General features: G+C 44.9%; 1 protein-coding gene across 1 annotated transcript in view; it reads right to left on the minus strand.

Moving 5' to 3' along the window:
* The window catches only part of tmem64 (transmembrane protein 64), a 34,613-nt gene extending 26,631 nt beyond the window's left edge, over window positions 1-7,982 (minus strand). The window contains exon 1 of the mRNA XM_036953644.2: window positions 6,484-7,982. Within this exon, the coding sequence (XP_036809539.1) occupies window positions 6,484-7,200 (717 nt within the window). The 5' untranslated portion in view covers window positions 7,201-7,982. The remainder of the gene's footprint in view (window positions 1-6,483) is intronic.
* Between the last annotated feature and the right edge of the window lie 13,005 nt (window positions 7,983-20,987).

Genomic DNA, 20,987 nt, shown 5'->3' on the forward strand with positions numbered 1-20,987 from the left:
GGGACCTGTTTTGTGGATAATATTTATAGTGGGTAAGCTCCATTCCTGATAGGCTCGTTCCGTAGATCATATCTGATCAATGTACCCATCCTAGACCTAACATCTGGTGTGCCTGAGAGAGCAATGATTCAATGACAACGCAAGGCGCTACAGAGGGTAGTGCGTACGGCCCAGTACATCACTGGGGCCGAGCTTCCTGCCATCCAGGACCTCTATACCAGGCGGTGTCAGAGAAAGGCCCTAAAAATTGTCAAAGACTCCAGCCTCCCAAGTCATAAACTGTTCTCTCTTTTCACACAGCAGGCTGGACTGATGCACCTTGTCTGTAACCAACAGTCTGTAACCAACAGTCTGTAACCAACAGTCTGTAACCAACAGTCTGTAACCAACAGTCTGTAACCAACAGTCTGTAACCAACAGTCTGTAACCAACAGTCTGTAACCAACAGACTGTAAACAACAGACTGTAAACAACAGTCTGTAACCAACAGTCTGTAACCAACAGTCTGTAACCAACAGACTGTAACCAACAGAACGTAACCAACAGGACCTTGAACAGCTTCTAACACCAGGCCATACGACTGCTAAATAGTGAGTTAAACAGCTTCTAACACCAGGCCATACGACTGCTAAATAGTGAGTTAAACAGCTTCTAACATCAGGCCATACGACTGCTAAATAGTGAGTTAAACAGCTTCTAACACCAGGCCATACGACTGCTAAATAGTGAGTTAAACAGCTTCTAACACCAGGCCATACGACTGCTAAATAGTGAGTTAAACAGCTTCTAACATCAGGCCATACGACTGCTAAATAGTGAGTTAAACAGCTTCTAACACCAGGCCATACGACTGCTAAATAGTGAGATAAACAGCTTCTAACACCAGGCCATACGACTGCTAAATAGTGAGTTAAACAGCTTCTATCACCAGGCCATACGACTGCTAAATAGTGAGTTAAACAGCTTCTATCACCAGGCCATACGACTGCTAAATAGTGAGTTAAACAGCTTCTATCACCAGGCCATACGACTGCTAAATAGTGAGATAAACAGCTTCTAACACCAGGCCATACGACTGCTAAATAGTGAGTTAAACAGCTTCTATCACCAGGCCATACGACTGCTAAATAGTGAGTTAAACAGCTTCTAACACCAGGCCATACGACTGCTAAATAGTGAGTAAACAGCTTCTAACACCAGGCCATACGACTGCTAAATAGTGAGTTAAACAGCTTCTAACACCAGGCCATACGACTGCTAAATAGTGAGTTAAACAGCTTCTAACACCAGGCCATACGACTGCTAAATAGTGAGATAAACAGCTTCTAACACCAGGCCATACGACTGCTAAATAGTGAGATAAACAGCTTCTAACATCAGGCCATACGACTGCTAAATAGTGAGATAAACAGCTTCTAACACCAGGCCATACGACTGCTAAATAGTGAGTTAAACAGCTTCTATCACCAGGCCATACGACTGCTAAATAGTGAGTTAAACAGCTTCTAACACCAGGCCATACGACTGCTAAATAGTGAGTTAAACAGCTTCTAACACCAGGCCACATGACTGCTAAATAGTGAGTTAAACAGCTTCTAACACCAGGCCATACGACTGCTAAATAGTGAGTTAAACAGCTTCTAACACCAGGCCATACGACTGCTAAATAGTGAGTTAAACAGCTTCTAACACCAGGCCATACGACTGCTAAATAGTGAGTTAAACAGCTTCTAACACCAGGCCATACGACTGCTAAATAGTGAGTTAAACAGCTTCTAACACCAGGCCATACGACTGCTAAATAGTGAGTTAAACAGCTTCTAACACCAGGCCATACGACTGCTAAATAGTGAGTTAAACAGCTTCTAACACCAGGCCATACGACTGCTAAATAGTGAGTTAAACAGCTTCTAACACCAGGCCATTCGACTGCTAAATAGTGAGATAAACAGCTTCTAACACCAGGCCATACGACTGCTAAATAGTGAGTTAAACAGCTTCTAACACCAGGCCATACGACTGCTAAATAGTGAGTTAAACAGCTTCTAACACCAGGCCATACGACTGCTATGTGATTTTCAGGATTTTTTTTTCTCATTTTGTCTGTCATAGTTGAAGTGTACCTATGATGAAAATTACAGGCTTCTCTCATCTTTTTAAGTTGGAGAACTTGCACAATTGGTGGCTGACTAAATACTTTTTTGCCCCACTGTATATAGCCAAGTTATCACATCATTTATATGACAGTCAGCTAACCCATCTATATAGCCAAGTTATCACATCATTTATATGACAGTCAGCTAACCCATCTATATAGTCAAGTTATCACATAATTTATATGACAGTCAGCTAACCCATCTATATAGCCAAGTTATCACATCATCTATACGACAGTCAGCTAACCCATCTATATAGCCAAGTTATCACATCATCTATACGACAGTCAGCTAACCCATCTATATAGCCAAGTTATCACATCATCTATACGACAGTCAGCTAACCCATCTATATAGCCAAGTTATCACATCATCTATACGACAGTCAGCTAACCCATCTATATAGCCAAGTTATCACATCATCTATACGACAGTCAGCTAACCCATCTATATAGCCAAGTTATCACATCATCTATACGACAGTCAGCTAACCCATCTATATAGCCAAGTTATCACATCATCTATACGACAGTCAGCTAACCCATCTATATAGCCAAGTTATCCATTATTTGTCTTTTCTCTCTGCATTGTTGTGAAGGCCTGTCAGGAAGCATTCCACTGTTCTGTCTACACCAAGCAGGTGACGAATAACATTTCGATTTGAAATGCCATGTTTGTTTTTGGAAATGCTTCATACGTACAGTCTAATTGCTAGCCTGCGTGGGTAGAAACCATCATGCCACTCTATGATATTAACATGTTAGGCATGACTGGCAAGGAGTTGGTAGATGCTTGTGTCATCATGCCATCTTGGTAGATGCTTGTGCCACCATGCCATCTTGGTAGATGCTTGTGCCACCATGCCATCTTGGTAGATGCTTGTGCCATCATGCCATCTTGGTAGATGCTTGTGCCATCATGCCATCTTGGTAGATGCTTGTGCCACCATGCCATCTTGGTAGATGCTTGTGCCATCATGCCATCTTGGTAGATGCTTGTGCCATCATGCCATCTTGGTAGATGCTTGTGCCATCATGCCATCTTGGTAGATGCTTGTGCCATCATGCCATCTTGGTAGATGCTTGTGCCATCATGCCATCTTGGTAGATGCTTGTGCCATCATGCCATCTTGGTAGATGCTTGTGCCATCATGCCATCTTGGTAGATGCTTGTGCCATCATGCCATCTTGGTAGACGCTTGTGCCATCATGCCATCATGGTAGACGATTGTGCCATCATGCCATCTTGGTAGATGCTTGTGCCATCATGCCATCTTGGTAGATGCTTGTGCCATCTTGCCATCTTGGTAGATGCGTGTGCCATCATGCCTTCTTGGTAGATGCTTGTGCCACCATGCCATCTTGGTAGATGCTTGTGCCACCATGCCATCTTGGTAGATGCTTGTGCCACCATGCCATCTTGGTAGATGCTTGTGCCATCATGCCATCTTGGTAGATGCTTGTGCCATCATGCCATCTTGGTAGATGCTTGTGCCATCATGCCATCTTGGTAGATGCTTGTGCCACCATGCCATCTTGGTAGATGCTTGTGCCATCATGCCATCTTGGTAGATGCTTGTGCCATCATGCCATCTTGGTAGATGCTTGTGCCACCATGCCATCTTGGTAGATGCTTGTGCCATCATGCCATCTTGGTAGATGCTTGTGCCACCATGCCATCTTGGTAGATGCTTGTGCCACCATGCCATCTTGGTAGATGCTTGTGCCACCATGCCATCTTGGTAGATGCTTGTGCCACCATGCCATCTTGGTAGATGCTTGTGCCACCATGCCATCTTGGTAGATGCTTGTGCCACCATGCCATCTTGGTAGATGCTTGTGCCATCATGCCATCTTGGTAGATGCTTGTGCCATCATGCCATCTTGGTAGATGCTTGTGCCACCATGCCATCTTGGTAGATGCTTGTGCCACCATGCCATCTTGGTAGATGCTTGTGCCATCATGCCATCTTGGTAGATGCTTGTGCCATCATGCCATCTTGGTAGATGCTTGTGCCATCTTGGTAGATGCTTGTGCCATCATGCCATCTTGGTAGATGCTTGTGCCATCATGCCATCTTGGTAGATGCTTGTGCCACCATGCCATCTTGGTAGATGCTTGTGCCATCATGCCATCTTGGTAGATGCTTGTGCCATCATGCCATCTTGGTAGATGCTTGTGCCACCATGCCACTCTATGATATTGACATGTTAGGCATGACTGACAAGGAGTTGACATTATAGCACAGACAGATGTGGGTCCATGCTACCTCATTGCAGATGATACTAGGAAGAGAAAGAAAGGGGGAGTCATCAAGGTCAATCAATAATTCAAACAGTGATTGGAGGTCAAGTGCGTCAGGTTACCGAAAAGACTGAGGTGGCAGCAATATCATGTCCTTGGTGTGTTGAGAGACAGACGAGGGATCCCAAATAACACCCTCTTCCCTATATAGTGCGCTACTTTAGACCAGAGCCCTATGGGACTAGGGTGCCATTTGGGATCCACATCCCAGTCACATGACTGTCGAGTGTAGGCCTAGTGATGGTCACTGTCTAAAATAACTTCTACCCAAAAAATGACTTTCCTTTGCTGTCCTTTCGTAAAGGCAGTGGGCTATCTATTAGAGACAAGACCCAGATAAGTGTATGACAATAGGCCCTACATATTCTGAGGACACATAATATCTATTAGAGACAAGACCCAGATAAATGTATGACAATAGGCCCTACATTCCCAATCTGGCCCTCAAACCATCACGGTCACCTAATAATCCCCAGTTTACAATTGGCTCATTCATCCCCCCTCCTCTCCCCAGTAACTATTCCCCAGGTCGTTGCTGCAAATGAGAACGTGTTCTCTGTCATCTTACCTGGTAAAATAACGGATAAATAAAAATAAAAAACATTCTGAGGACACATACTATGTATTGGAGTACAGTTTATAGGTCAATAACTTGCTCAAACTGAATTTTCTTATAGGTCTATATTTGCCAGAGTCATTACCCTCTTGCCCAGGGATGGACATCCCTCCTTCAATAGATACATGCCTTGTTCTCCTAAGTGTGCAGGCTTGTGTTCCAACCCTGCTTGAACACACCTGATACTGCAAATCAGCTTCTCATCAGGACCTAGGCTACATCAGCTGAATCATTCAAATATGTTGGAGCTGGAACAAACGGCCTGCACATCCACCAGGCTCTCCAGGAACGAGGTCGACCACCCACGCAGATGAGTTTATAGCGCACTATGGAAACAGGGTCCCGTTAGGGATTCATACATCTTGGTCCCGTTTCTCACTTGATCTGCAGACCATGGCCACCATCAGCAACTTCACAGACCACGGACACCTTCAGCAACTTCACAGACCACGGACACCATCAGCAACTTCACAGACCACGGACACCATCAGCAACTTCACAGACCATGGACACCATCAGCAACTTCACAGACCACGGCCACCATCAGCAACTTCACAGACCACGGCCACCATCAGCAACTTCACAGACCATGGACACCATCAGCAACTTCACAGACCACGGACACCATCAGCAACTTCAAAGACCACGGACACCATCAGCAACTTCACAGACCATGGACACCATCAGCAACTTCAAAGACCATGGCCACCATCAGCAACTTCACAGACCACGGACACCATCAGCAACTTCACAGACCATGGACACCATCAGCAACTTCACAGACCACGGCCACCATCAGCAACTTCACAGACCACGGACACCATCAGCAACTTCACAGACCACGGACACCATCAGCAACTTCACAGACCACAGACACCATCAGCAACTTCACAGACCACGGACACCATCAGCAACTTCACAGACCACGGCCACCATCAGCAACTTCACAGACCACGGCCACCATCAGCAACTTCACAGACCACGGCCACCATCAGCAACTTCACAGACCACGGACACCATCAGCAACTTCACAGACCACGGACACCATCAGCAACTTCACAGACCACGGACACCATCAGCAACTTCACAGACCACAGACACCATCAGCAACTTCACAGACGCCATCAGCAACTTCACAGACCACGGACACCATCAGCAACTTCACAGACCACGGACACCATCAGCAACTTCACAGACGCCATCAGCAACTTCACAGACCACGGACACCATCAGCAACTTCACAGACCACGGACACCATCAGCAACTTCACAGACGCCATCAGCAACTTCACAGACCACGGACACCATCAGCAACTTCACAGACCACGGACACCATCAGCAACTTCACAGACCATGGACACCATCAGAAACTTAACTTGCAATAAATAAGAATTTCAACCATACTCACTGAGAACACTGCATTCTGGAGTCCAAAGGGAATGGGCGTGAGTCTCGCTAAGGCCACCACTTTGAGTCCACTTCCCCCCTCCACCACCCGAATTACAGCACTGAGCTGTTCAGAGTTCCCCACCTTGTTGACCACCCAGTCCGTCAACAGTCTCTTACACACCAGGTGAGCCACGAAGGTACCTATGAGCACCCCCACCATCACCAGTCCCATACCCAGCACGAAGCCGTAGAGGTATCCCGCAGCCACGTTCAGCACGATGTACCCCCAGCCGAATGGGAAGGACACAACGATCAGACCAACTATGAACAGCAAGGCTCCAACCAGGCTGTCCAAGCTCTCCACCCAGAGAAGAAGGTCCTTGAGGTACTGTCGGACTAGAGCCACGGAGGAGAAGCACACAGCTGTCAGAATGCATGCCAGGAGGCTGCTCTTGAAGCAACACGTGGTAATACAACACTGGTGTCTGAACTCCCTGTTGGTGGCGCCACCGGTGAATGACACGCCAGTGTCAACAATGCTCTCCGGGTCTCCATCAGACTTGCCGACGGCGCCTCCTCTCTCGTCAAAGGTGTTGCATATCAAGAGGTCAATTTTATCGCACTCGTCCGGGGAGGGTCTCTGGAGCCAGCGGTTCAGCTGGATCTGTCCTTTGCCAGCGGCGTGTTTCAGGACTTTTACGGCGACCTGCAGGGATGGTGGTGCAGGGCCCCACATGACTGTCCTTTATCTCGGGAAGATAAACTAGTCGCTCTGATGGTGGTGCTCAGATTAACGATGAGCGTTGCAACTTCAATACGACCGTTTCCATTGTAGAAACGATAAAAGCTTGAACATAAAATAGAATGACAACTGAGAAAGATCAGGAGGGTAAAAACGTGCTGACACAGAGGTTATCGATGTCTTCTGTGCTGCGGACCCATCACTTAGTACAGAGGACAATTGTTTACATAGACTTGAAAAATAAAGATTATTCCAATCCGAGTTGCCATGGTACAAATCCTCGTCCAGTGGGACAGTTATCTTGTGTTCACAAATTGGGAGACATGCAGTTCAATGATTTATAATTACCGTTCACATCGCCTAGGAGTCAAACGCCATAAATTAGGAAACGGCAGCAGCAAACTGACAACAAAGTCACGTTATTACTAAAGAAACGTCAGATCATGTTTACTATTCGTTTCAACAAAACGGTTGAAAGATGAATCCGTGCAAGACTTTTGCAAGTCTTCGGTCCTATTTGGTAAAACGTTGCTGCGGGTTTCTACTCCACTTTACGAGCTGCTGTGTGGTCAAAGTCCTGGAAATTCATCCCGACGCGCGATTCGCCCGAAAAAAACTCCTTATTTTCTCTTCCCGGGGCAAAGTGATAACCGGAGCACCGACGTCAGTCTGACAGCCAACTACGTGTTATATATCTCGCTTCATCCAGAATAGTAAGTGCTGATCGACGCTACATGCTACTGATACACCAGATACTGCTCTGTTTATTTCCCACAATGCCAAGAACCAGACTACTGCCGTTCTGGACCAATCAGACAACGAGTCTGGTACATGGCGAACACAGAACATTTCAACGTTTCAAGGGACGGTTATAACAGGCATAATTGTGTTATTCATTTGTATTTTATATATCTGTATTAGTATGTATTCATGTTTTGTCCATTCTGTTGTTTGGTAGTGTCAGTACAGTCAGCAAGTTCTGTATTTGAAAAACAGTTATGTGTTTAGTTCGTTAGGTTCACCAATGTAAACACATGTTCACTTGACAGTTTTCCATTATCAAGTGAGACATCATTCCTCAGATAGATGAATGTTCTTCTTAGCAGACACAACTCAGTCTACAGTAGGTGTTATCAACAAGATGTCCAAGTTCAGGCAAAGAAGAACAAGACTGAATAGCCCCCTGGTCAAAAGTAGTGCCCGATTTAGGTAATAAGGGGGCCATTTAGGACATAAACAATGATAAAACAAGTGGCCTCGTACTAAACTTTACACTTTGATAAACCTAGAATGTGGATTATTATTGTTATTATTATTATTATTGTATACAAAGTCTAAATCAAATGTCCCCATAAATGTATTGTGATCAAACCTAAAATAATTCTTAGTCAATATTTCAATAGACAAGCTCAGCAGTAAGTCAATTTCTGTTCTTTGATTCAAATCATGTGTAATCGTATCTAAACCCTCTCGAGTAGGAATAGTTTATCAGATGTATTGATAACATTTTTTTTCATTTGGTCAGGTGGTGATGATCATGAATTGCAGGACGCCATCAGTGAAATTTACATTCCTATCAGACAAAGAACATATTTAATAATTTTTTTGTTGTTGTTGAAGTTTTGGTTAAGAAAGATGGCAATTGCCGTAGAGGTATCCCGCACCCACGTTCAGTACGATGTACCCCCAACCGAATGGGAAGGACACAATAATCAGACCAACTATGAACAGCAAGGCTCCAACCAGGCTGTCCAAGCTCTCCACCCAGAGAAGAAGGTCCTTGAGGTACTGTACTTGCCCACTTGAGGTGTATAGAAAAGAACGGATAGAAATCAGCTGCTGTTTAAGATGAGGGCGGACAAGTATGATTTTTTTTATGACCTTTTTTCTATAATAGGATGACGTTCATTCTGATTTCATTCACCTAGTTCAATGTAACATCGATTGATACTCAAATTTCCCCTTTACCGACACAGGTTGATACAACCTAGACTATGAATGGAAGTTTGCAACGTAGGTTCACACAGGTCGAGATAAATATTTGAGGTGACAGTGACACTCTCAATACCGCCTTGCACACTCTTACCTGTATCTAGCTGATCTAGTGTGTAATCATTAATCCAAGAGTTTCTATTGGACAGATTCAGGTATCTTTATCTCCATTTCGTTCCGTTTGTTTACGTTTAAGAAACGTTTTTCAACAGAATGGGCAGAATCAATACACCACTGATCACACGCAAATACAGTTCACTTTTATAGGCAGACTAACAGCTCGTTGTATTTCTTCACGCATCTGCACTCTCTCACATGTTCCCTTTGCTTGTGGACTTCAGTGCACAACATAGCAGCTGTCTGTGACTAGGCAAAAAAAACTTTCCAAGCCAAACCTCCATATAATAACCGCTACATACAGCCTACATCGATGTCACCATATTAGCTAGAGTAACGTCAACATATCTACTAGAACCAACTTGTTAGTAAACCCGCTACAATCATGCAGCACAGTGTACAGTCAGTAAGCAGTTTAGCAGTTACTCCAGCAGGCCCAAGTGGCAATACATTAGTAAAACCAAAAGCTTACCTTGACTTGGAAGAGTTCCAGTGTTGGACAGTCATAGCCAGATAGCTAACATAGCATCCTTCTGTTATAGCCAGATAGCTAACATAGCATCCCTCTGTTATAGCCAGCTAGCTAACATAGCATCCCTCTGTTATAGCCAGATAGCTAACATAGCATCCCTCTGTTATAGCCAGATAGCTAACATAGCATCCCTCTGTTATAGCCAGATAGCTAACATAGCATCCCTCTGTTATAGCCAGATAGCTAACATAGCATCCCTCTGTTATAGCCAGCTAGCTAACATAGCATCCCTCTGTTATAGCCAGATAGCTAACATAGCATCCTTCTGTTATAGCCAGCTAGCTAACATAGCATCCTTCTGTTATAGCCAGATAGCTAACATAGCATCCCTCTGTTATAGCCAGCTAACTAACATAGCATCCCTCTGTTATAGCCAGCTAGCTAACATAGCATCCCTCTGTTATAGCCAGCTAGCTAACATAGCATCCCTCTGTTATAGCCAGCTAGGTAACATAGCATCCCTCTGTTATAGCCAGCTAGGTAACATAGCATCCTTCTGTTTGAGCCAGGTGTTTGAGTAGGCTAAACTAGCTAGCTGCATTTGTTAGCTAAGTAAGTGAAAGTTATATTTTTTTAAACAAAATATAGCTAGCTCTTTCTTTTTCCTGCTCCTCCTTCATTTTTAAAATTAATTTGTTCAAAACTGTTAAACTATTGTCTTTCTCTCTCTCTTTTTTATGCACTGCAGTGGTAGCTAGCTGTAGCTTATGCTTTCAGTACTAGATTCATTCTCTGATTCTTTGATTGGGTGGAAAACATGTCAGTTCATGCTGCAAGAGCTCTGATAGGTTAGAGGATGTCCTCCAGAAGTTGTCATAATTACTGTGTAAGTCTATGGAAGGGGGTGAGAACCAAGAGCCTCCTAGGTTTTGTATTGAAGTCACTGTACCAAGAGGAGGATGGAAGCTATCTGTCCTCCGGCTACACCGTGGTGCTACCCTACATAGTGCTGTTTAGGCTACTGTAGACCTTCATTACAAAACAGTGTGTTTTAATACATTATTTGGTGACAGGGTAAGTTTTAAATGTTTCACTATTTTTAAGATATTGACTCAGGAAGATGGTCCTCCCCTTCCTCCTCCGATGAGCCTCCACTGATATATATATATATATATATATATACCTTTCTTCATTTCAGCAGTTATCTTCATTGACATAGTTTACCATATGGGCAACTCCTTCGCATTAGGCGCTTTTGTGACTCTGATTTATCCTTTGATGTAGATGCCAAAGATGTATGTGAAGGATTCAAAACAAGAGGGTATAAAGAAGAATTATTGGACAATTGCCTTATTAAGAGAGTAAGACAGACTGTCCTGCATGCATTATGCCAACCATGTCAAATGAATCCCTCTGCAACTTTGGTGTCCACCTACATGTAACCGATGTGAAATGGCTAGCTAGTTAGCGGTGATGCGCACTAATAGCGTTCAATCGGTGACGTCACTTGCTCTGAGGTCTTTGAAGTAGTTGTTTCATTTGCTCTGCAAGGACCGCGGCTTTTGTGGAGCGATGGGTAACGATGCTTCGTGGGTGACTGTTGTTGATGTGTGCAGAAGGTCCCTGGTTCGCGCCCGGGTATGGGCGAGGGGACGGTGAAGTGTAGACGTTTTGCTATAAGAGACCCTCAAATTTACGGCATTGTTAAACCGGATTAGCCGAAGAAAAAAAAAGCAGCGTATTTCATGTCTATCATTCCTGATGGTAATTTCTCTTGTAACAACTGTGTCCACTGTTATGTCATGATCTCTTTATCCATCCACGTTCAGAGCATTGCATTATTAAAAAGACAATGCCTTTATATGACCATGTATTGCAATGTGAAACATGTATTTCTAGATTAAACACTGATTCAGTTTGGTGAAATAGTGACTGTTTGATTTTGTGTGTTGTACTTATTAGTCAATTGAAAATCTGCTTAGAGTTTTGAAACAACTCTCTTTTTTGATGATCTGTCTGAGTTTTTAGTAAGAGTTGTTAAAATGTTCTACGTGCTTGTGAAAATTGCACCAAAGCGACAAAAAAAAACGTACATGTTCTGTTTACTCTGATATAATCTGTGGAAATGATGTTTGTGTGCATTCTATTAAAACACCACTAGAGATCGCTGTTGTACAGGCTTCTTTTACAGCGTTAACATCTCCTCTTGAGTTCTCACGTCTCACAACAGTCAGTCGTGTTGCTCCTGAATATCTCGTTTTAAATCACAGAGGAATAACTCTGTGTATATTAGTAGCAGACTACTAATGTAAAATGTGTCTGGGGAAAAAAAGTAGGTAGAGGTAAGACTGCTCTAAGAAAAAGTCCCGAGGCCTATAGATTATGTTTATGTATTTGTCAGATCACAACCTGTTTCAGGCCATCTGGTCCTTATTCCGAAATCACTCACAAAATACACGCTTGCTAAATACATTTGATCATTCACCTAAATAGGGTAGGCTACATTTAAAATATATATATATTTGTAAGATTACATTTGCTCTCACCACTATCAAATAACATTAGCATTTGCTTACATTGTGAAATAAAATACGTAAGTAATCACACATCTACACTAATTAGGATCCATTATGGCCTGCCTATTATGACTTGTTGAAATATAAAACATATACAAACAATAGGCCTACATCTATTTTAACGTAACATCATTATAAGAAACATAAATAATGATCCTCATTGGGATGCAAGCGACATACTGAAACATAGTTACAGCAGCCCAATGCTCAACATCACCGTCTTTCCCCTTTTATGACGGAAAAACGCGTCCCCTCCCGCCGCACCTTCTATCGAGACGCGCAACGGCAACCTGTAGAACGCAACGCGAGTTGAAATGCACAGCGGTAGCGGTTGTATGAATTCTGTCGGAACATATCAACTGATCTTTAGGTCGTTTTTTTCCGTTGACTTTTAGACTAGATTCATTCAACTGAACACAAGTAGTTTATTACCAACATCAAAAAAGATCACCTGTAAAATGGATTGTTCTTCTGAGGCGGTGCAGTTGCTTTCGGATGAAGCCACCGCTCCAATGGAATTGAAAAAAGGAATGTCCATATTCCTGGATGTAAGTACTATGTATGACTTGAGGCATGCGGTGTTCATCCAGAAAAATGTGTATTGTTAACGTTATTCCCCTTGATACTGTGACTGTGAGACCGTAGGCTATAGTTTAATCGACAGGGAAAACAGAATGCCTAGCAGTTTTGCCAAGTTTCAAATAACTTCTCGATAGACTAATCGATAAAGAAATGTATTCATCGTTTTTTTAACTGATTTTACATACCTCTCTTAATTTAAGCAGGAGAAATGCAATGCATTTCATCGGCAAATGTCAATAATATTTCCAATCCGTCCTTCTTGGCTATGATGTTTCATTTATAGGCTAGCTACTTTGTCTTATGTAACTCATAGATTCATTATTTGTATCGCTATATATTCCATACATGTATACGTTTATTTATGTATAGTTACACTATATCTATTCAATGGCGTATATTATGTAACACATAGATGAATTGATTTTACACGTTTTATTACACTGTTCTGTGTCTGTAAAACCCCACAGGGTCTGTCTGCTGGCAGGGCTGGCTAGCACCAGACGTGTTCAGTTCACACAGTGTTATAAAGTGAATTCATGTGTGCCACCCTATTCTCTATATAGTGCACCACATTTGACCAAAAGTAGTGCACTGTGTAGGCAATAGGGTGCCATTTGGGAGTACTGCAAAAGTTGACCTTTTCCCATTAATGCATCACCTGCTGGGTGCGTCATAGTTGTTTGACCATCATTTGGGGGTGTTAGCACTTCTAACTCATTCTCACCAATACTTGCTGCTCCAATTAGCTGAATTGATTTCGCACGGATCCCTACAGATCTTTATAATGTATTGGCTATATAAATAATGGACATATTTTGTAGGCTATAGACAGGTTGGTGCACAACTATGGGGCAAAACAGACTGGGTTGTGGGGCAAAACAGATGGGGTTGTGGGGCAAAAACAGACAGGGTTGTGGGGCAAAAACAGACGGGGTTGTAGGGCAAAAACAGACTGGGTTGTGGGGCAAAAACAGACTAGGTTGTGGGGCAAAAACAGATGAGGTTGTAGAGCAAAAACAGACAGGGTTGTGGGGCAAAAACAGACGGGGTTGTGGGGCAAAAACAGACGGGGTTGTGGGGCAAAACAGACAGGGTTGTGGGGCAAAAACAGACGGGGTTGTGGGGCAAAAACAGACGGGGTTGTGGGGCAAAAACAGACGGGGTTGTAGGGCAAAAACAGACAGGGTTGTGGGGCAAAACAGACAGGGTTGTGGGGCAAAAACAGACGGGGTTGTGGGGCAAAAACAGACTGGGTTGTGGGGCAAAAACAGACGGGGTTGTGGGGCAAAAACAGACGGGGTTGTGGGGCAAAAACAGACGGGGTTGTGGGGCAAAAACAGACGGGGTTGTGGGGCAAAAACAGACTGGGTTGTGGGGCAAAAACAGACGGGTTGTGGGGCAAAAACAGACGGGGTTGTGGGGCAAAAACAGACGGGGTTGTGGGGCAAAAACAGACTGGGTTGTGGGGCAAAAACAGACGGGGTTGTGGGGCAAAAACAGACGGGGTTGTGGGACAAAAACAGACGGGGTTGTGGGGCAAAAACAGACGGGGTTGTGGGGAAAAAACAGACGGGGTTGTGGGGCAAAAACAGAAGGGGTTGTGGGGCAAAAACAGACAGGGTTGTGGGGGCAAAAACAGACTGGGTTTGTTTCGATTGAAATCAGTCACAACACCTCAAAACACGACATGGTATAAAGAACAACACGAAAGAAGCTGAAACGATCAAGGATTCCCCTCTTGGCAGATTCTTGACATCGTTGCTATCTGACCACTCAGAATCATATCAAAGCACGGCATCAATGAAAGCGCATTATTTTCCTGATGTTGTCAGCCAATTCCCGTCTATTTGCATAGTCTGGATTAATGTCACCAACCTCTCATACATCCATGTGGTTTTGTAGATGAGATATTCTGTTTTATAATCATCTAATGATGAAAGATAGCATTGCTTTAATCAGAAGTCTGTATAATTAAACAGATGCTTTATTCTTGGTTGGGGTCATTAGTCATGGAAATTTGGTGATGAGTGATATTGAATTGAAATGTCAATACTATTGACATTACATATCAGTACCAGTGATTCATTTCAGCCGGATCCTGCTGGAACAGGATCCGGAACAGGATCCGGAACAGGACCCGGAACAGGATCCGGAACAGGACCCGGAACAGGACCCGGAACAGGATCCGGAACAGGACCCGGAACAGGACCCGGAACAGGATCCGGAACAGGACCCGGAACAGGATCCGGAACAGGACCCAGAACAGGATCTGGAACAGGACCCGGAACAGGATCCGCAACAGGATCCGGAACAGGATCCGACCCAGAAGAGGATCTGGAACAGGATCCGGAACAGGATCTGGAACAGGACCCGGAACAGGATCCGGAACAGGACCCGGAACAGGACCCGGAACAGGATCCGGAACAGGACCCGGAACAGGATCCGGAACAGGACCCGGAACAGGATCTGGAACAGGACCCGGAACAGGATCCGGAACAGGATCCGGAACAGGATCTGGAACAGGACCCGGAACAACAGGATCCGGAATAGGATCCGGCACCTCTCAGTTTCGCCGAACGTGTCTTTTTCCCCCAGCGCATTTAAGCCAAAACCACGCCCCGTTACTCAGAGAGGCGTTCTTCTACGCTCCCATTGGCTAGCTAGCGTTGTCTCACTCACAGCCGATCAGCGCAGAGACACAGTGACCTTCCAAAATAATTGAACAATTAGCGACCCACCGTAAAGCGGGCCTGTGATCATGTTTGGTATCATTTGCCCATGTATTTATTTTCAGAGTTTCAATGAGTTGTAAAAATGTCTCCGAGAACTCTGCTGAATTCCCTGTATTGAAGGTCAGCTAAGTTAACCCAGACTACTACTTAACGTCACTAGGTCGGCATTTGAAGTTGTTTTTATTGTCATTAGTAGTCTGTTATCAGGTTAAAACATATGCTTATTATTCACTACGCTCCAACCATTGAATCTGTCTTTGAGCGTTAAGGGACGTTAAAGCTCAGTCCACAACATTATGTTACATTTCAATCTTGAAGGGAAAAAGGAAAAATGTTATTAATCAATGACTGAAATTTCCCGCTGTGTGATATTCACTTCCGGACTTGGAGAGGCTCAAAGCCTTGTAGACCTCCTCTCTGAATAGGGTTAGGGTTAGGGCCTTGTAGAACTACTCTCTGAATAACGTGGCGTTGGTTTTGGCTTAACCTTTCTTCTGAACTGCGCCGGGAAAAAGACGCGTTTCGGACTATTTCTTTCCAGAACCCATTTACCAGGATCCGGTATCTCATTTACCAGGATCCGGTATCTCATTTACCAGGATCCGGTATCCCATTTACCAGGATCCGGTATCTCATTTACCAGGATCCGGTATCTCATTTACCAGGATCCGGTATCTCATTTACCAGGATCCGGTATCTCATTTACCAGGATCCGGTATTTCATTTACCAGGATCCGGTATCCCATTTACCAGGATCCAGTACCTCTCGTGACATGAAAACATTATTTTCTAATTAAATGTTATTTGGCACATGCGTGGAATACAACAGGCAGTAGACCTTAAAAGTGAAATGCTTACTCACAAGCCCTTAAACAACAATGAAGTTAAGGAAATAGAGTTAAGAAAATATTTTCAAAATAAACTAAAGTAAAAAAGTAAGAAAATAAAATAACAATAACGAGGCGATATACTGGGGGTGTTAAGCGGAGCGACACAGGGGAACCTGTCCCTCAGATGAGGAAACAAGGATGATTGAACCACAATATTTATTGTTACACAGGGAGATACGGAGTGCAGATTCGGGGAAGCTCGGATGAGTTGCAGAAAAAACAGATGTGGAGACTGAGGTTGGACTTGGCTGAGTAGAACAGGGTAAACAGGTCCTGAGGGGAATCCAAGGTGGTGGTGGTGAGATGTGGAGACTGAGGTTGGAGTTGGCTGAGTAGAACAGGGTAAACAGGTCCTGAGGAGAATCCAAGGTAGTGGTGGTGAGACGTGGAGACTGAGGTTGGAGTTGGCTGAGTAGAACAGGGTAAACAGGTCCTGAGGAGAATCCAAGGTAGTGGTGGTGAGACGTGGAGACTGAGGTTGGAGTTGGCTGAGTAGAACAGGGTAAACAGGTCCTGAGGGGAATCCAAGGTAGTGGTGGTGAGACGTGGAGACTGAGGTTGGAGTTGGCTGAGTAGAACAGGTCCTGAGGGGAATCCAAGGTAGTGGTGGTGAGACGTGGAGACTGAGGTTGGAGTTGGCTGAGTAGAACAGAGTAAACAGGTCCTGAGGGGAATCCAAGGTAGTGGTGGTGAGACGTGGAGACTGAGGTTGGAGTTGGCTGAGTAGAACAGGGTAAACAGATCCTGAGGAGAATCCAAGGTGGTGGTGGTGAGACGTGGAGACTGAGGTTGGAGTTGGCTGAGTAGAACAGGGTAAACAGATCCTGAGGAGAATCCAAGGTAGTGGTGGTGAGACGTGGAGACTGAGGTTGGAGTTGGCTGAGTAGAACAGGGTAAACAGGTCCTGAGGAGAATCCAAGGTAGTGGTGGTGAGACGTGGAGACTGAGGTTGGAGTTGGCTGAGTAGAACAGGTCCTGAGGGGAATCCAAGGTAGTGGTGGTGAGACGTGGAGACTGAGGTTGGAGTTGGCTGAGTAGAACAGAGTAAACAGGTCCTGAGGGGAATCCAAGGTAGTGGTGGTGAGACGTGGAGACTGAGGTTGGAGTTGGCTGAGTAGAACAGGGTAAACAGATCCTGAGGAGAATCCAAGGTGGTGGTGGTGAGACGTGGAGACTGAGGTTGGAGTTGGCTGAGTAGAACAGGGTAAACAGGTCCTGAGGAGAATCCAAGGTAGTGGTGGTGAGACGTGGAGACTGAGGTTGGAGTTGGCTGAGTAGAACAGGGTAAACAGGTCCTGAGGGGAATCCAAGGTAGTGGTGGTGAGACGTGGAGACTGAGGTTGGAGTTGGCTGAGTAGAACAGGGTAAACAGGACCTGAGGGGAATCCAAGGTAGTGGTGATGAGATGTGGAGACTGAGGTTGGAGTTGGCTGAGTAGAACAGGGTAAACAGGTCCTGAGGAGAATCCAATGTAGTTGGGTGGTGAGATGTGGAACGGGAGAGTCCGGGTGGCCATTTGATTAATTGTTCAGCAGTCTTATGGCTTTGGTGGTAGAAGCTGTTAAGGAGCCTCTTGGTCATAGACTTGGCACTCCGGTACCGCTTGCTGTGCAGTTGCAGAGAGAACAGTCTATGACTTGGGTGACTGGAATCTCTGACAATTTTTTGGGCCTTCCTCTGACACTGCCTGGAAGAGAGGTCCTGGATGGCTCTGTTTGCAATGTAAAAATTATAATTAAAGCAATCAGAGTTCATTCAAAAACAAACAAAAAATGTGATGTGAAAGTAGTGCCTGATATCCTAAGAATTGATCCATGTTTGGCTGGCCCGGGGTTATGGTTTGCCCTGTGTTGGGCTGGCCCGGGGTTATGGTTTGCCCTGTGTTGGGCTGGCCCGGGTTCATGGCTTGCCCTGTGTTGGGCTGGCCCGGGGTTATGGTTTGCTCTGTGTTGGGCTGGCCCGGGGTTATGGTTTGCCCTGTGTTGGGCTGGCCCGGGGTTATGGTTTGCCCTGTGTTGGGCTGGCCCGAGGTTATGGTTTGCCCTGTGTTGGGCTGGCCCGGGGTTATGGTTTGCCCTGTGTTGGGCTGGCCCGGGGTTATGGTTTGCCCCGTGTTGGGCTGGCCCGGGGTTATGGTTTGCCATGTGTTGGGCTGGCCCGAGGTTATGGTTTGCCCTGTGTTGGGCTGGCCCGGGGTTATGGTTTGCCCTGTGTTGGGCTGGCCCGGGGTTAGGGTTAGCGGGACATTGTACCCTATATAGACCAATGAATGACCATTGCTGTGGTGACAGAGAGAAGTACGCATGTATCTCTCCCTTTCTATGATCTCTGATAGACACGAGCATCTCTCTGCTGTGATAGACATGAACATCTCTCTGCTCTGATAGACATGAGCATCTCCCTGCTCTGATAGACATGAGCGTCTCTCTGCTCTGATAGACATGAGCATCTCTCTGATAGACTTGAGTATCTCTCTGCTCTGATAGACACGAGCATCTCTCTGCTCTGATAGACACGAGCATCTCTCTGCTCTGATAGACACGAGCATCTCTATGCTCTGATAGACACGAGCGTCTCTCTGCTCTGATAGACACGAGCATCTCTCTGCTCTGATAGACATGAGCGTCTCTCTGCTCTGATAGACACGAGCATCTCTCTGCTCTGATAGACATGAGCATCTCTCTGCTCTGATAGACATGAGCATCTCTCTGCTCTGATAGACATGAGCATCTCTCTGCTCTGATAGACACGAGCGTCTCTCTGCTCTGATAGATATGAGCATCTCTCTGCTCTGATAGACACGAGCATCTCTCTGCTCTGATAGACATGAGCATCTCTCTGCTCTGATAGACATGAGCGTCTCTCTGCTCTGATAGATATGAGCATCTCTCTGCTCTGATAAACATGAGCATCTCTCATCTCTCCAGTGTTGCACTTGATCATTTGTGTTCTTATAGAATCACTGCTGTCAGCCAAAACAGATCCTGCTGAAGAGAGAAGACTAATCTGTCTGTCGGCTACCACATTATCAACTTCCAGATAGACCTATTGAGCAAAGTTAAACAAGAGCAGTATAAGATTTTGGCACGAGAACGTTGGCCATCGCTGGTGAGTGAAGCTGCGCATCATTGGGTGAGCCAGTGAAACTGGAACGCTGTTTTAGGCCTAGAATTTCTTCCTCATATTGTACAACATGTGTGTCTCCACAGACCTCGTCCTAGGTTATTGATTGATGCAAGACATGGTTGTTTTCATTGATCTCACATTCTCAGTTTGTCAGTGTCAATGTGTGGCCTGTCATTTCCATCATTTGTGAAGAATTCATAAGATTCTGTTGAAGTCTCCGGTCATCTAAAAATCTCATAAAGGGCCATTCTTTCCCCCGGACCCTAGGCCACAAAAAAAGTCCCCTTATGTGTTCAACTTCTGCAAGCGCCTCTCTCTACTCTTCCTCTCTATGCCAGTACGCAAAAGCAATAATAATGATTCAAATGCTTTATTATAAAAGTGATTTTTCTTTAATGCGTTCCGGTACCTCAGAGCTCCCCAGGTCACCTTCCGTTGACAAATGAATCACTGGTCAGTACTGTTTATAAAGGCATAGTGCCACTGAATACCCAGGAGGTTGTCTTTGGCAGTCTGTATTTATACACTGAGCAAAAATATAATTACAAAATGCAACAATTTTAAAGATTTTACTGAGTTACAGTTCACATAAGGAAATTAGTCAATTGAAATAAAATGAATTAGGCACTAATCTATGGATTTCACATGACTGGGAATACAGATATGCATCTGTTGGTCACAGATACTGTAACTTTAAAAAAAGTAGGGGCGTGGATCAGGAAACCAGTCGGTATCTGGTGTGACCAGAATTTACCTCATGCGACACTTCTTCTTTCACATAGAGTTGATCAGGCTGTTGATTGTGGCCCTGTGGAATGTTGTCCAACTCCTCTTCGATGGCTGTGGGAATGTTGTCCAACTCCTCTTTGAAGGCTGTGGAAAGTTGTCCAACTCCTCTTCGATGGCTGTGGAATGTTGTCCAACTCCTCTTTGAAGGCTGTGGGAATGTTGTCCAACTCCTCTTTGAAGGCTGTGGAAAGTTGTCCAACTCCTCTTCGATGGCTGTGGGAAGTTGTCCAACTCCTCTTTGAAGGCTGTGGAAAGTTGTCCAACTCCTCTTTGAAGGCTGTGGAATGTTGTCCAACTCCTCTTTGAAGGCTGTGGAATGTTGTCCAAGTCCTCTTCGAAGGCTGTGGAATGTTGTCCAACTCCTCTTTGATGGCTGTGGAATGTTGTCCAACTCCTCTTTGATGGCTGTGGAATGTTGTCCAACTCCTCTTCGATGGCTGTGGAATGTTGTCCAACTTCTCTTCGATGGCTGTGGAATGTTGTCCAACTCCTCTTTGATGGCTGT

The sequence above is a fragment of the Oncorhynchus mykiss genome, chromosome 18, assembly GCF_057628025.1.
Source record: "Oncorhynchus mykiss isolate SJ-2025 chromosome 18, ASM5762802v1, whole genome shotgun sequence".
Taxonomy (NCBI): Eukaryota; Metazoa; Chordata; class Actinopteri; order Salmoniformes; family Salmonidae; genus Oncorhynchus; species Oncorhynchus mykiss.